The sequence below is a fragment of the Heliangelus exortis genome, chromosome 6, assembly GCF_036169615.1.
Source record: "Heliangelus exortis chromosome 6, bHelExo1.hap1, whole genome shotgun sequence".
Lineage (NCBI taxonomy): Eukaryota > Metazoa > Chordata > Aves > Apodiformes > Trochilidae > Heliangelus > Heliangelus exortis.
In genome coordinates, this window is record NC_092427.1 from 30,932,476 (window position 1) to 30,946,839 (window position 14,364).

General features: G+C 36.3%; 1 protein-coding gene across 8 annotated transcripts in view; it reads left to right on the top strand.

Moving 5' to 3' along the window:
* The window catches only part of RBMS1 (RNA binding motif single stranded interacting protein 1), a 144,118-nt gene that overhangs the window by 126,467 nt on the left and 3,287 nt on the right, over positions 1 to 14,364 (top strand). For 5 of the 8 annotated variants that reach the window (XM_071747537.1, XM_071747538.1, XM_071747544.1 and 2 more), the window contains 7 exons: positions 3,553 to 3,668; positions 4,536 to 4,585; positions 4,679 to 4,772; positions 7,969 to 8,019; positions 10,129 to 10,239; positions 10,925 to 11,005; positions 12,175 to 12,259. In XM_071747537.1, coding sequence (XP_071603638.1) covers positions 3,553 to 3,668; positions 4,536 to 4,585; positions 4,679 to 4,772; positions 7,969 to 8,019; positions 10,129 to 10,239; positions 10,925 to 11,005; positions 12,175 to 12,252 — 581 coding nt within the window. In that variant the 3' untranslated portion in view covers positions 12,253 to 12,259. The remainder of the gene's footprint in view (positions 1 to 3,552; positions 3,669 to 4,535; positions 4,586 to 4,678; positions 4,773 to 7,968; positions 8,020 to 10,128; positions 10,240 to 10,924; positions 11,006 to 12,174; positions 12,260 to 14,364) is intronic. The other 3 variants (XM_071747539.1, XM_071747543.1, XM_071747541.1) reach the window with 1 other exon arrangement.

Genomic DNA, 14,364 nt, shown 5'->3' on the forward strand with positions numbered 1-14,364 from the left:
GAACATCAGTTTTTTTTTTTACATTTATAGTATAACCTGATATGTATTTGGGTAAGCACTGAACAAAGACTGAATTCCAATGTACGCACACAGAGTGTTAGTTTTCATTAAGTGTCAGCAGAGTGGGCATTTTAAACATGGTGCCTGAGCTGCAGAAGCATAAATCCACTGTAAATTGTAGCCTTTTATATTAGCTATCCTTTAGCTGTGCATGCAACTCTGAATATTTATACTATGCCTCTCTGTCTTGCATGTATGGAAGAGTTACTGAATGATTAATGATCCCCTTCATCACTGGGCCTGCACACTTCCCAACAATTGAACAATAAAAATGACTCTCCCTTCCTTCCTGGACCACAAAAAAGATTGCTTGACTGGTCTGTAGGACTTGTTGGAGTTTTTTATTTCTCTATAAATCTATTGTATACATGATTGAATGTGCAAGAGGGAGAGTATCTTATTTATTTATGAAAAATAGGAGAAAATGTAAGCTGAAAGAATACATTTCAGATTTAATTTTGAAGAGAGTAAGGGCTGTGTGCATTCTTCAGTGGGAGAGAGGGATCAATAGATCATACTTGGCTCCCATAAAGGTTTATCTCCTTCTCATGACCTTCTCTTTGATGACCATCGGTCATTGTGTTCCTGGAGCCATGAACACTGTAGTACTCAGGTCACAATTATGGGAGAGCAGCCAAAAATTGCAGTTAGGCTTTCAATTGCAGCAGTTCCCACTATCACCACTCAGATCTTGGACAGGAATTAGGGAAGGCAAATGCTATAGAGTCTTCTCAACGTGGTTGGTGTTATTAAATAGATGGTCTACTTAATTATTTTCTTTTTTAATGGGAGTTAGAGCTTTCATGGTGCTTGGCTTCATTTATGAACACAGTGAGAAGCAAGAGATGCAAAAAGGTCAGAAAAACAGGGCTTTCCATGACCAGATCTGTGTTCAGCAATAGCTTATAGCAAATCACACTTAATGCCTTTTATTATTTTTCTTTTGTCATTGCTGCAGGTTTTGGATATTATATATGTAAAATCCAATATATGTAGAAAATTCTTGTTCTCTTCCTCTTTAAATTTATCAGGAGAGTGTTTTCAATGCACCACAGAAGATGTTTCATCATTTAAATTTAGCTGCGTTTCCAGTTTTCTACTAACAATCTTATTCTTAAAATAGATTTTTATGAGGGTTTTATTTAAACAGCTGGACAGGTTTACTCTAACTTTTTATTTAAAAAAAATTATCTTGAGCCAATGATGGGAGTTATAAGCACAAACATGCTTTCAGAAAAGTTCATTATGGAGATTTTTAATAAATGTATAATGCAGCTTTAAATAAAGTGTTTGCTACCTGTGGGTGCTATAATACAGAATCACAGGACTAGAAACCTTTAGGTATTTTCTTATGTCTTAATGAGCCATTCTTATTCCAGTCTATTTTGACTTAATCCAAAAATGTATAGTGTATGTTTTGGAAGTCACACATACTTGCCACAATACTGAAATAATTTGTAAGTAGCCAGGGATACTCAACTTGGGGAAGAGCCTTTTTTCACTTAGTGCAGTTAACTTCAGTTTTTGGTATCAGCTCTCCCTTTCTGATGGACTTCTTTTTTCCTCACTGCTTAAAATCAGAGTCAAAATAACTTCAAACCTGACAATTTTCCTCGTATTGACTAACATCTTCTGAGATGTCAACAGAATTGTATGTGGAATAAGTAATGATATGACCAAGGTTATTGGGATCTAGCTTTTATAAAGCAGTATCAAATTATCCATCAGCATTTGGATAAAAGTACCTTTTAGCCCCAGATATGGAAAACTGAAGTTGTTTCTCATGATAGAAGAGCCCAAAGCAAAAGTCAGTTCTGGGAAAGCAAAAAATCCCCTCAGAAATGCAAGATTTTGAAGACAATTACCTCATTTCTGTCTCCTACTTCAGGGTTTCTTTTATTACCTTGTGCATTTGCTCCACTGTCTATAGGCCTCCAACACTTTTTCCAGTGTAATTTGCCTAGCCTTTCCCTGGTTTATTTTATGATTATAGTACTTTAATTACCATTTTCTGTAAGGTAATGCATTTAAAATTAATTTACTTGTCATGTTTAGTACTGGCACCAGACTCTGATACTGAAGTTATTTGACTGATGATGATGAGAACACAGATAGGAGAGATAGAAGTCTCTGGATTTGTGGTCAGTTTTGGAAATGAGACAGGGAACCACATGCCAGTTCTGTCTCTCAGTGCATCCATCATTTATAGAGAATGCTGTCAGAAGATGTATCATGCAGAGAGTGGCTGTTTTCCCAGTAGAACCAGAGCTCATGTTGCTGTATCCCATCAAAGCCTGAGATGATTTGGACATTCGTGTTAATTTTGTGCCAAAGTTTTCAAATTCAAACTCTTTGTCAGTTTGTGTCTGAAGTTTTCAGTACCAGTCATCTTTTGTAAATGCAGACAGAGTAAAGGGCACATCAGCACTTGCCATGGCTATCCTAATGGATTTTGTTGCATCATACAGATAGGCTAAAATCTTATTTAGGTTGTTTTTGCAGGTGGTCCTTCCACTCTATGTATTTACTCTGTGTTTTGAAACTTGCATGTTTTCATATCCAACCATGTCTCATGAAGGTGTTGCTAAACAGAGAAATACTGGAGGAGTGTTATGGCAAGGCCTAGACAGCTCATGTGTCAGGAATTACTGGCAGCGAGTGTTCACATCCAAGTCACAACAGCCCTTCCACCCTGTGATTAGGGAGGGTGTGGTGGAGCAGAGCTGTGCTTCAGCCATAGGTACTTGGAAACTGTTGCAGTTTAAGCTAGTAACAGGGGAATAATACTATGCAAACCTTTCTTCATTGTTTCAGTTTTGACTTAAGTCTGGGTCAGGATTATGTTATGAAAAAAAATTAAATAGTATAGCGATACCATTTCATGAGAGTATGAAAAAGAAATGTACAAAGAAAAATCTTGAAGAGATTCTGGTTGCATTGTCTGCTCTTTGTATAGCAGAGATAAAAGGGAAATGGATAGTTGTGGCATTTTTTACAGTGCAAGGTGTCAGGAGATAAAGGTACCCACTCCACCCTGCTGGTTAATGTGGGGGTACTGTGCCAGCTTTTCTGGCTGTTCTGGATAAGCAGACCAGGTTAAGTTGTGGGGACATTACTGAAACCTCCAAGTGTTGAGGAGAATATTAAAGGCCTTTGGCCAGACCTTAGATGTACCTCCTAAGAGGCAAAGCTTAGAGTTCACATGGCAGTTTTCATTCATTCCTACACCAGCTGACACATACTCAGGATATACAGACCATGTTTCTTTCCAGGAAGTTTTAGAGCAGTAGTTTAAAATCAAAGCTGTAAGGCATTCCAGATGCTGTCTTTGTGTGTGGCACCTATCCTTGTGCTATGCAGAACAGTCATTGATGCTGTGCTATGTGTCTGTGTTACTTAACTCTTACATTTGACATATAAGTTAAAAAACGTGCCTCATTTGGAGCACTGAACACCTGTATGTGAACTTCAACTAATATCCTTCCTTCTCAGTTCCTGCAGAACCTTTATTGTGCAAGTTTGCTGATGGAGGACAGAAAAAGAGACAGAATCAGAATAAATATATACAAAATGGGAGAGCATGGCACAGGGAAGGCGAGGTGAGACTTGTAAGTCCTTTCTTCAAGCTTTAGTTGGGTGTACAATAATGAATACATATGAAAATGATAGGCATTGAGATTTCTTGATTTGGTTCTTTGGCATATTAAAATGTGCAAGCAACTCCTAACTGACAGTCTGCAACATATAATACACTTAAGTCTGTCTTTCTTAGGAAGAAAAAAAGCACAATGTGAAACACTAAATCTTACCTCATTAAAGTGAACAATTAAAACTCCTTCAGCTTGGTCAGGAATATGGCTTAAATACTTCTGGTATTAGAAAACTACCTAAAGCATAACTTTATTTGCTTGTAATAAATAATTCTTTGATTTATACACCATTGAAATGCACATCACTTTCATAAGATTAAAATGGTACACCATTGCAGTTCATCATTAATTTTTTTTGGTCACAGCTGTTTTTACTCTTCAGTGTTCATGATAATAGTTTCATGGGCTTACTGTGGTTAGCAAGCCTAGACAGCTCATTTATGTGAGACAAGAGAATTCAAATGTGTCTTCTGAAATACAGCACTCCTCATTCATTCTTGTAGTTAATATATGGCAGGCAACGCCCAAGCAGTCAGCTTCATGCTTTGCCTCTCAAACACACACATGTTCTCTTAGCCAGGTATTTCACAGGTAGCATTTTGTTCCTCATGCTGGGAACTTGGATGCCTGCATTCATAGCCAATAAATATTACTGACTCTTTGCTATATAATTACTTCCATCAATTAGCCTTTCCCTAACTTATAGTAAGAAATTATTTCAGTACAAATTTTACAAAAATAATAAAACTCAAGAAACAGTGAAAAACATAATTTACAATCAAAATAAAATCTATCAACTCTTTCCACTTTTTTTTTCTTTTAAAGGCTGGAATGACACTTACGTATGATCCAACCACAGCTGCTTTACAAAATGGGTATGTTAAGCAATGGCACGGTAAGAAAAACCAACTTTGCATTATGAAAAATGCAAAGAACTGGAACTTAATAAATATTTCTGCTTTTTCTAGCTTTTATCCATCACCCTACAGTATTACAGCAAACAGAATGATCACTCAGACATCCATTACTCCATATATTGCCTCTCCAGTTTCTACATACCAGGTCTGTATTTAGAACTTTGTAGCTGAAATGGTTATCACAGCTTACAATCATTTATCAGTTGCTGCATCTGGTTTTATGAGTTTTCCAGTAGTGCTTCATTTTAATTTAGTGGCCTCTTCATACTGTACAGCATGAAAATGAAGGCCTTTAAAACTAGGTGGGTTTGTTTCAGGAAGCACAGCAATTTAATAAGATACCAGGTGTCTTGTGAAACACAGTCTATAACTTGTGTTGATGGCTGTTTTGTAGCTACTCCTGCATTTTTTATGTATGATTTTTTTCTCTTGGTCAAGTTCTTTTATGTCAACAATAAATTTTTAAAATAATTATTCTTTATTTAAAATGTTTTTTATTTAGTTAAAAGTCTATTTCAAAGACATTCCTCCATGCTTTTTGAACTTCTCTCCAGGTTGTTTCAGTGAAAGAAAAAAAAAGCAAAAACTTGCTTGACATTACAGAAGGAAATTTGAAAAAGAATTCAGGGTTCAAATTACATTAGCATTCAAATTCAGTGTTTCCCTATCAGAAGCAAAGCATTTAATAGTCTAAAACTGTGTTTCTAACACAAAACTGACTTCATTTTGAACAATAAATTAAAACACTAATCATGTTTTTTTCTTCTGAGCCAAATCCAAAGCTCCCTGGAAAATGATTTTGATAGATGTCATCCTGAGTCCCTGCGAAGGGATATTGTCAAGCAGTTCAACCTGCTAAGAAATTGTATTAAAACAGTTTTTGTATTTTGATGTAAATCTCTTAGGAATGCTCAATTTTAGGGCCTTTTGCATTTCAGTTTACAAGCAATTTGCATTTAATGCAGCTGGTATGGCAGTCTCAGATATATGCTCTGTAATTACTATTTGAGACTGCCAATTATCCCAGCCTAAGCTAAATGATCAGCTATTTTGACATTTTACAATTTAATACAGATGAAGTAAACACTGGTCATTCAGCTCATAACCAAAACTAATTAAAAATAAAAAATTCTTAATTCTGTAAGTTCAGGAAAAGGACAAGAGGCAGTTTGCTTTTTAGTGAGAGAGATGTGCCAAGTTTGTGACCTTACTGTTGACTAAAATGAATATAGAAGGCTATGCAGAAGGCACATAGAAGCTCACAGAGGCACTATTGGCCATTTGCAGAAATTTCTACATACCCCCCCCCTTCCAGGTGAGAAGAATGAGGAAGAAATGTCTAATATTAGTTTGGAGGTCTAATACCTTCTTATGCAAGCAAAGCTTTATGTAAAAGGTAAAATGGTGTTCTCTGGGGTAAAGGGCAGCTGGATTAATATTATATTAATTTCAGAGATGGCTTATGCAACACACTGTTTGCTCTCAGCAGACAGAACTAGTACTGTATTTTTCAGTATATTGACCCATTTGGCTTTGTACAGCAGTACCTCAAAAATTACAGTAAGTTCCGACCTAGAAAAAATATTCCAGTAGAACTAGTTGCTGTTCCTTATTAAAATATAAATTATTTATCTTTATAAGACTCTCAGATATTTAGAATCCAAGTAAATGTTGGAAGTTGGCATGGAAACATGCTTATGAATATCATATCACTTTTCTGGGCTTATTGAGATAGGCCACAATACTGTATGTTTCTGGAAGTGTTACCAATATTTAAATATGCATGGCACAGAGCTTAAGTTATTGTGAATGGAGTTATAAACATCATTATGCTTAAAGTGCCACAGTAACAGGAGCTGAAAATTAAATTTGCCTGTTCTGTACTGGTGAGGAAGGAGGTTCTTGGCCAGCAGAGTTTCACAATTTGAACATTAGTCACATCTTCATTACTGATCCTTTCTCACTGAAACATGCAGTGTTCTGTCATCTCTGCAACAGAACATATCACAGGAGCATGATTTATTTATCTTTTCTTTGATGCATGGTATAACCTGTTCCTAGATTTTTTTTTATTACAGGTAAACAAATCTAATGACATTTTGGCTAGTGTTTGTTTCTGTAACTCCTGTATACTCAGATGGCAGTACTTAGCCTGTTACTGTCATAGTACAAGTAGATTAACCAAAACTTTACTCGGGCTCTACCAGTATTTTTGTCATTAATATTTTGCCTGAGGAAAGGGGGAGTGTAAGTGCTGTTCATTTTTGAGCTCCTGTTTTGCTCTTTTTTCTGATTGAAAAAGGAAAAAACAATTACTCTGATTTGAAAGCCAGTACCAAAAGGAGGGAAGAAATTATTCCATCTTGCAGAAAATTGTTCTCATGGATGTTTTTCAAGACTGTCTGTCTACCTGTCCTGTTGAGAGGACTCTGGTAATGATGGTAGAGGTGTTTAAGGGGCTTTAAATATCTGGCAGCAGTGGTGAGTTGATTCTGTATGCGTGGCACAGCTCAAAATCCTACCTTATCCTGCACACTTACAGGAGGTGAAAAGGAAACATTTCTATTCTTACCTTTAATATTTCTTACAGCACACTTTTTCAAAGAGCTGTTGTAGCTAACTCTTGTTAACTAAGATAACCAAATCACCAATTAATTTACCTTTTAATCTCTTTAGTTTACATTATCATGAAAAGTTTGTTATCCTGCCTTGATTTAAGTATTTGTTTAGTATTTTTTTGAGAGAAAACATGCAACTTGCAAAAGCAGAAATGCTTGTCAAAACCTTTTTCTGTGCTTTGTGAATAACCTACCATAGTGTCTTGGAGAAGAACAGTTCTCCTAATCTTCTTGTTCTGGGAATAAGATTCCATCGGAATTCCAGGTTTCTTTTTCTGTTGTGAAAAAGCCACTACATTATTTTATTTTGCTCAGGCCAAGAAGGCAAATGATTCTATACCTTCCAAGATCAGAATTATTTTCCCAAAGGAATTTCAAAGACAGAAGGTCCCTCCATTTTCAACACACCAGGAATCTCTCATGCATCTGTTTGAACTCTTTCAGTTCACTTGATAAAGTTTCTGACGCCTGCAACAGAATTATAGTCTACTGATCTGAAAGATGTATGTGGTTTATTGCCTCCAAATTTTGTTTCTGATTTACAGGTACAATAACTACTCTTTTCATAAAAATCAGTGTTGCTCCAGCAAATAACTAATTGCATTAAAAAGTAGATAAATAAGGGAGAGGGCTTGTTAACCGATTTATTAAATTACTACTGTATCCCAGTTGGAGTATTTGGGAAGATAATGGCTTAAGTGAAAAATACTGATTTTCTTCTAGGTTCAGAGTCCCTCTTGGATGCAGCCTCAACCATACATAATGCAGCACCCAGTAAGTTTTTATACATCTTCATTGTTGTGCTAATGATTGTATAAATGTTTTACATACTTTAAACAATAGGAAATACATCAATGTTACTTCCAAATTTTGACAATCATCATAGTTAAATCATAGATAAAAACGAAGAGAAACAAATACAGTAACCTGAATTGAGGGCTCATTTTATTAGGAAAAAAACCAAAGTAGCCTTTAGGGTTGTGAGGTGACTTGAGTTACCGAGTCAGCAGCCTGAGGAAGTTTTCTTATTTATTCTTTTTTCTTTTTAATATATTTAACTGGGAAGCACTTTGCAAATGTGAATGTTTTACATGCTTTTTTCCTATTAGAAGATCCAAGGTTTTAGAATGGGTCTAGAATAGCTCAGACTGGATAATTTGTGGAAGATGGGTGGGTGTAAAGTTATAAATGTCGAATTATGGGCGCTCACTAGAGAAGACCTGCAAAGCTTGTTCTGATTTCACTGCTCATTTGTAATGCCAGCCTCCCTACCCTTTTGGCTGTGGCATCTGTACCACACTGTCAGATATTCTAATCTACATTCTTCCATGAAATTTTGCTTCTTGTCTATGTCATTTACCAGTTCAGTACCATTATATCTGAGACTTACTAGGTTTCTTGAGATGAACAGTACAAATAATAACAGGTGCATTAAGACATGCACCCCCGTGGTTAACAAACAAGTTCATTTACAGATATAGAAAGGATACTGTGTTGACGTTAATTGATCTCTCCATGTGCATTATAGAATATAAATTTTCTTGGCATCACATTTTCTTATTCTACAGTCGGAGAAAGTGATACTGAACCAGTGAGCACCCTCTCACACACTTAATTGTTGCATTTGTGCTTTTTGATGTTAAACACAGACACATAACAGATTTTAACTTTTCCCTCTATCAATACATTTTCATTAAAAAGACATCTTGTAACTTATGCTGTGAAACACACGAACCAATACATTACAGTACTGTAAGATATATTATTTTCACAATTATAGGAGATACATAAAATTTAATGGATGCAAGATTGAGATTCCTGACTTAAATTCAGTTTTGGCCTGTGTAAAGACTGGCGCTTTCTTGGTCATTTGCTTTGCAGGGAAGCTTGCAGTCTACAGACAGGAAATTCTTTTAGTGTTTGATGTGCCTGTGGCTTGTTTCATCTACACCAATCATGTAGTTACTTTTCTAACTATATTTGTAGGTTTTTTCTTTTCCTTTTGTTTTTTAAGGATTAGTTATTGATTCAAAATCTTGGCTTTCACTACTCTGCAATTATTTCTGTTAGTTTTGAGCCTCCATCCATTTTATTCAACAATTCTGCAAGTATAACTCATGAAGTATTTGGAAATGTATTTTTGTAGAACATGAAAAATGAAATTTTTTTATAACCCTCCATTTCAGATAACTCTGAAAATCTCGTCAGTGTGCCCTCTATATTTAGCAATCTCAGCTCTTTAAAAATGTGACATAAACTTTGTATGAAGTTAACAAAATGGTAGAGGAGTGATAGGTCATCACAGTAGCTAGTACTCAGACAGTGAGTCTTTGACACTGCATTGCTTGCCTGCTCTTGTAAAATGTGTGTGCTAATGAAACCAGACATCAAGTAGGGCAGTTCTGTCTTGTGTGAACATCACATGTGACAGGTAGAATGCCCCTAACACAAATGTTCCTCTGAGGCCTCCATTCCTGAAGATGAGATAAAGGTTTTTACCTAAAGCCTGAAATTCCAAAGCATAAGCTGGGGCACTCTCTGCCTGTTAATGTGTGTGGATTTTTACTTTAAAATTAGCATCTGTTTAAACTCATATCTTACAAAGTGTTTTCATTAGGTATCTGAAGTGCATTGCATGTCAGTCACATGTTCAATAGGAGGTCAATGCAGTTTTAGCCTATGGCCAACTGCACAAAATGCATCTGCTGAAGTAGAATATTCAGAGTGCCCCAGACCTGCTTCCTGAGTCAATGCCTGGGGTGAAGGAGAGTTCTTGTGGTATATCCCCTCAGAAGGACAGCCCATACTTAGACCTTTAAATCAAAAATGTAATTAAAATCTGAATGTTGCTGCAACCATTTCCTTCTTTCTCTGTTTTAATAGGGTGCTGTACTGACTCCCTCCATGGACCACACCATGTCACTACAGCCTGCATCAATGATAAGCCCCCTGACACAGCAGATGAGTCATCTTTCATTAGGCAGTACTGGAACAGTATGTAGCAATTTAATACAAATAAAACACAAGTAGAAAATGCTCTATGTGGATCACAGTATCCATGTGCAGCTTGCAAGAGGGAAAAAAATAATTCATTTTTAATCCAATAAAATACTAAGAAATGCCTCCATTTTAGAATCATATTCTGCAGTTTTTATCCAGTCTGTTAGCTGATCAGAAGTTGGAAATGAGTAAATAAAATAGATCAAAGCAAATGACAGGAAACCAGGAGGTAACTTCAAAATTGTTCTGAAAAAGAAACAGTAGTTGGTCTTATTCTTTAGGAGATCAGAGTTGAAGAGAGTACTAAAGTGTGGGACAGAAACTAAACCAAAAGAAGACATTAAGGCAAGCTTCTAAACTGAAAAAAGCTTCTTTTCTGAGCATATAGAATTAAAAAAAAAAAAAAGAAAAAAAGAAAAAAAGAAAAAAAAAAGATTATTGGGATTAACACAGAAGGAAAAGCTCTTTAGTCTTTGAAGTCTAAATTTGAATTTTCTTAGAATAGGTATCTCACTCTTCTGAGAAGTCTATTGATTTCTGACAGAAAAGTCTTCCTGTAACATACATTGTTTTAGGGATACAGTCAATATCTATTAGACAATATCATGACAGGTATTTTGAATACTCTTAAATTTACATTGGGCTTTAATTTAGTTTAATGTACTCTTTGTCTTTCTAGTACATGCCAGCCACAACAGCTATGCAAGGAGCCTACATACCCCAGTATACACATGTCCAGACAGCAGCGGTTCCTGTTGAGGTCAGTATGTTTTATAAAGGACCAGAGATAGGAGACATGGATATGATACTAGAGTTTTTAAAACCACTGTGCAAAGTCTAACACTGTAACTGTGAACACAATGTATTTTAAAGCTGTGAAGTGTCATAATTTACAACAAATGTAACTAGTATTACAACAAAGAATGACCTGTACTTGTAGCAGTACTTGGAACAATCTTCCTTATTTCTGTAGTGCAGACTATCTTTGTGTTTTGTGAAACCTTACTTCCAATAGAAAATATTGTAGTTTTGGTCTTTCATTTAGTTTTTCAATGACCAAACTTCTCTGCCAGCAGATCATAATTGTAAATTTCTGCAAGTAATCCCAAATTTACTCTGACATGTCCAAATTCTGTGCCTATTTGCCTACTAAACCCCTCTGCAAATCCAGTTGAAGAGTATGACTAAATGGTAGACAGCAGTCAGTAGTTTGTCTACTATTTTGACTTACCTAATACCCTCTTATAGATCAATACTTCTTTAACAGAGGAGCTAGGCAAGGTGTGCTGGAGCTCTTGTATTTACAGTGAGGGCTAAACAGTCTCTTCTAGAGCCTTGAAGAAAAAGTGTTTCATTTTGAAGTCTATGGGTCCAGAAACTGCAGAACTTGTTTGCTTCAGTTTATGCATCTGCCCATGTGGGTTGATTGCATTGTCTGCCACAGCAGTATCAGCTGAATTAATTCCATGGTTTCTGGTGGTCTGTGTGCAAAGTCCCAGCTACAGTTCTTTCTGTTGCCTAGTGGCAAAAACACTGTGGCAATCAAAGCAATGTTGCTTGTACATGTACAGTTGCAGTCTCTCAAAAGGAAAGGGGCAGAATGCTCTTGAATTTGTACATAGAAAATACACTAGCAGTATTTTTCTCCCTCTGCGTTTATTTCTACAATGTCAAAAGCTTATTTTTTTTTAATTATCATCTAAGCAGCTGAGGAACTTACAAAGTTTGCAAGAACATTTTATTTCTGTGTTTGCTGAAAGGTAAATCAATGCAAAGGTAAAACCTCTAATTTGGAATACTCCACCTGAGAACCTCTAGAAGGACTTCAGATTTGAAGACTGTTAAATGCATGAGTCACATGGAAATACAGATTGCAGGTAATGCTGCCTGATTTTGTGTCTCATGTCTTGTCTTCTGCTTTATTTGCAGGAAGCCAGTGGTCAACAACAAGTTACAGTAGAGACGTCCAGCGACCATTCTCCATATACATATCAGCAAAATAAGTAACTGTGAGGTAAGGGCTCATCCTGTCACATGAAAGATGTGAATTCAAAAGTATTTTATTGCATAAGTTATAGTATTCAATCTAGAAATGTGGTTTTTTTGTTTTTTCAAATCTCATGTAACACTGATAATATCTGGGGACAGGCAGTGAAGTTAATTTGAACTTTTTGAGAATAACAAGCCAGGAAAGGAAGCACAGGTTCCAGAAGTGAGTTAGTGAATTATAAATAATAGTGTTTTAATAATTTCTTTATATCATAACTGGATTATGTTATATTTTAATCTGTCCATCTTGGCAGCATGCTGTGTAAAAGAATAGCAGTGAATTAGTTCAAAAATACTAGAATCACAATGCTAAAGGAAAGAGTTTCTAAATATAATATCCTCTAGTTCTGTGTACATGTAAGATTTGGAAGCAGCTTTGCAACTGACTTACAGACCAGAGGCAGGGGGTGGTCTGGTACTAATCCTTGCTGATACTTTCTCCTGAAGACTTCCCTGCTCATTCTTTATTCTAGGAAAAAGCAGTTTGGTCCAGAATTTTTTCAATTAAAATGTAATTTTTAATCTGCATCTTATTGTGTCTCTAATTACAGAGTTGTTTTACTTCCTACTCTAGTTTCCTTTGGATTTGTTTGCATGAACTTTCTTGACTAACCAGTCATTAGCTTTAGCTGTACTCCTTCCATGCAAAATTTTTGCTTTCTTTAGATTGCCATCCTGAAAATATTGTTTGTGCTAATCATCCCCTTCTCTATCCTCCATATTTTAGAATTCTGGAATTTAGTTATTCCTTAACTCAATCTTTTTCTGAGTTTTTTGTGAACTAGGCAACTTGACTACGTAATTTTTAATCAAATTTTATAAGACCTCATACTGAAAAAATCTGTTCAGCTGCAACAATGTGTTAAAGCCTGTCTTAGAAGGGTTTCTCTACAGCTCTCATGGCATTTATTAGATACTTCAAAACCGTAATCAGTTATGTGTGAAGAACTTCTAATTGTGTGATATTTTCCCTAAAATATGGAGAGAGATCTTCCAGTACAGACACATTACCTTTGATAGTGCAGGTTCAGCTGTGTTATTTGACATTACTTCTCTCATCCTCATTATTGACATAACAGCTTCTTCTGTTTAAGAATGTAAAGATAGAAACAAACCAATGGGGAAACTTCACACATTCAACAGATGGCACATTCTGCATAGTGCAGTGTATGACTTGTATTTATTATTGTAGTCTGACCAAATGCCAGTGTCTAGAGAAAGCCCACATCCTTGATTTGCTTCCAGGGCAGGGAGAAAGCAAAGCCATGGGCTCCTTTCAATACCCATCTCTTAGTGTTAAATCATGGCTCCTGCATGTTTTCCATGCCAATGCTTTTGGCTGGTGTTAAGGGGTTTTTGTTTTTTTTTTAACTTTAAGTCTCCCCTGTGGGCATGTAAAGCCTTACCAACAGAGAACTGTAGTAGACATGTCCTCTCTCTGTCCTGCCTCTCCCAGCCTGTCAGGATCTTTCCCATAGGCTGGGGCCAGGCAGAAGGCTCAGTGTTTAGTTTCCTGAAAGGATGAGATATGTTGCCATCCGAGACAGATTTTTAAAGGATGACTCTGTGTAGAGTACCAAGCTCTGAGAGCAGCTCCATCCATTTGCTGTAAGCCAATCCTTCATGTTTTTTATTCTTCAGAGAAACATCATTACCTGTATTTATACACAGAAGGAGCCAGTGAAACCTCTGTCACAATGGGTACAGCAGTGGACACATGGGAAGGTTAATATTAATAAGCTGATTTCAGCCTCAGAGTATGGCATTTGGTATTTCTGTCCCTGGGACATGTTGGTACATGTCATTTTTCAGACAGGTGAAGGGGAGGGAGCTGACAGTTATTTCTTGCCCTAAATACAGGGAGCACTTCAGTCTCTTAATTGCTGTGGCTTCATTACTGTTGTCAAATTGAAACTTCTTACTAAATGCACATGTGGCACTTCTGGGAATGTCAGCATACATATTGCCATAAATAAGAGGTAAATGACAACTTGGACTCTCACACAAGTGGATGCAATTAGTCAGAAATGCACAGTGACTTGCCTTTAATGGCTGCATTCAATAACTTTA